Here is a 2,549-nt window from a genome sequence, read left to right as displayed (position 1 = left end):
GGCCCGTCACACGTCGATCAGGTCGTGCTTGTGCCAGCTTGACCATCAACCCGCACTGAACGTTCCGAGATAAGTTCCTTTTTTCTTTGACATGACTATTTTTTTTGAGGATCTTGACTATTAGTAGAACTAGCAAGATGCTGGTTTGTAATGCAAGAAATTGACCAGAATTTTGACGCTTAAATCAGTATTCAAATCAAACTGGCATGCGTCCTACTTTGCTGCATCGCAGACCGATTTCGGTGTGCTCAGACGCCCACCGCATCTCGCTGTAACCCCCAGTTTAATTAACAAGTGTTTTCCTTTCCTTAATTAACTCGGCCGGACTCCAGGTTCTTAACGCCCAGAATTTACCAAACTGCCCTTCCCCGGCCTATAAAATGCGGCCAACCGGCTCCCATCTCAGGTTACCCAAACCGGCAGCGAAACCATCGGAGCTCAACAAACATACCTAAGCCACCGCCCCGCCCCGCCGCTCCACCTTTCCAATCTCTCATCATGTCGACGCCGTCTGCATCCCGGCCCAGCGGCCCCATCCTTTTGAGCCCCTTTCCCAACTACCAATCCGCATCGCTCTCCCGCGTCAAGCTCTCCGCCAGCGGCTCGCCGGTCAAGTCCTTCAGCGTCTCGTCTCCCCCCTCCTCCCCCACCGCCGCCCCCAAAATCCGTCGGTCCTGCATGTGCTCCCCGACGAACCACCCTGGCTCGTTCCGATGCAGCCTCCACAAGGAACGCAAGCAGCAGGACCCGGCCGCCGGCAGCTGCAGCAAACCCGCCTCTCCGCCTTCGCCGCCGTCGAAGCGCACGGTGAGCCCGTTCGCGCAGCTCGTCCCCAGCGGCAGCGGCTGCTCTAGACGGTCGTACAGCGGGCTGGCGCAGCGCGTACCCATGGGGAGCGGGCACTGGGCGCGCAAGGCGCTCGTGCCGTCCCCCGCGGTGCAGCAGCTGCAGCACTGGAAGCGAGTGGTGGAGCGGTTCCACGCCGGGCCCAGCCGGCTCTCCGCCGCCTCCATGGCCGGCCGCAGCAACCAGTAAAAAACAACATCGTCGACATGCCATAGCAGCAAGATACGTACATACTGCACAAAGTGTAAATAGGAAAGAAATTCCCCGAATAATCCCGTTCGCTGTATAGAAGGAAGATCGGTGGGGATTAGGCCGGCCCAGAAGATTGGAGTTTTAAGACCCAATTCGATTAGCTAGCCAGTAGATACTGTACATAGAGTAAGTCTCTTCTTCCTCTCCGCTCCGCTGCACATAGAGTGAGTTGTTCCTCGTCCTCTCTGCTCCACTTGTACATAGAGTGAGCTCTCATCCTCTCTGCATATAATATCAATACATGAGTGACAAATTGGAGACAAATTGGATAGCTGTGTATAGCCCTTGATTTTGGTTCTGGATGTATATCAATACATGAGTGACAAATTGGAGACACATGGTACATGCATCTGATCTGTTGACGGGAGGCTTATCCATTCACATGAATGATTTGCCGCAACAACAACTTTCTGCTTCTGTTTCTGTTTCTGGAGTATGGATGTGTCTCGCCCCTGTTTCAGTTTCAGATAAGCTCCGCAAGAGATGAGTGGCGTCTCGCCGCCGCTTGCTGCCGTCACGCGGCACCCGTGCGTGCCCCCAGCCGGCCGGATCAGGCCAGCAACTTGCAACACGGCAGAAATTCTCCGATTCCGACGAGATTTCTGTGGAACTAAATGACGCGCGCAACTGATGAACCGAGGATGTTTCTTCTTCTTTCCCTGTTTGTGAAGTACTAATAGGTAGTGGTTTGATCAGGCCAGCAATTAGCAGCTCACAAGAGAAATCCCTCGATTCTGAAGAAATTTATGTCAAAGTTTCATGCGCGCTCAACTGATGAACAGAGGATTTTTCTTCGTCCTGCTCATGATATTTTAAGTACTGTAGTATATTAATTTTAACTGTGCTATTTTACTGTTCTTTCAGAGCAATGGTACTATTTTGAGGGACGGCGTAGCGGTTGGGATTTCACCTCCAAGTCTTAAATTGCACAAGAAGATGGTGTTGGAAAATCGGTGGCACTTTTTATTTTTTTTCAGAAACCTCGTGGGCAGGTGGTTCGTTGGTTTCATTACATTAAAAAGAGGAGAGTTAGTCCAATTTATAAGAACCGGACGCAAAAAACTAATATTCTTTATTAATTAGAGAAAACGAATGAAAATTCAAAAGGAAAAATAAATAAATAACTCGAGAAAGGCACTAGAACTTGGGGTAGGGGTAGGGACAGGACAAATGCAATATCCACTACTGGAATTTTCACGTACGCCGGGTGTAATGCTCTTCGCCGAGTGCTAAAACACGGACACTCGGTAAAGCAAACTTTGCCAAGTGTCACTCTCGGCAAACCCAGCTTCACGGTGAACTGTCATCTTTGCCATCACTGCCTCACGACAAAAAGGCACCGCACGGCAAACCTTGCAGACGCCGAGAGCGGCTCACGGCAAAGAGGAGCCACGTAGCATGCCCGGCCGCAACAGACGGCTCCGTCAGTTACTGCGTACATTATCGAGAGC

The 2,549-nt window shown here is 51.3% G+C and overlaps 1 protein-coding gene across 1 annotated transcript; it reads left to right on the top strand.

The window, feature by feature from the left end:
* The first annotated feature begins 415 nt into the window (after positions 1–415).
* LOC123134875 (uncharacterized) lies at positions 416–1,453 on the top strand. Its single transcript, XM_044554030.1, has one exon. The coding sequence runs from the start codon at positions 499–501 to the stop codon at positions 1,033–1,035; it is 537 nt and encodes a 178-aa protein (XP_044409965.1). The 5' UTR covers positions 416–498; the 3' UTR covers positions 1,036–1,453.
* The last annotated feature ends 1,096 nt before the right edge of the window (positions 1,454–2,549 follow it).

The sequence above is a fragment of the Triticum aestivum genome, chromosome 6B (genome assembly GCF_018294505.1).
Source record: "Triticum aestivum cultivar Chinese Spring chromosome 6B, IWGSC CS RefSeq v2.1, whole genome shotgun sequence".
Lineage (NCBI taxonomy): Eukaryota > Viridiplantae > Streptophyta > Magnoliopsida > Poales > Poaceae > Triticum > Triticum aestivum.
This window is presented reverse-complemented; position numbering and strand designations above follow the sequence as displayed.

Coding starts and splice junctions, on each gene's coding strand:
- LOC123134875 (XM_044554030.1), top strand. CDS start 499: ATGTCGACGCCGTCTGCATCCCGGCCCAGCGGCCCCATCCTTTTGAGC.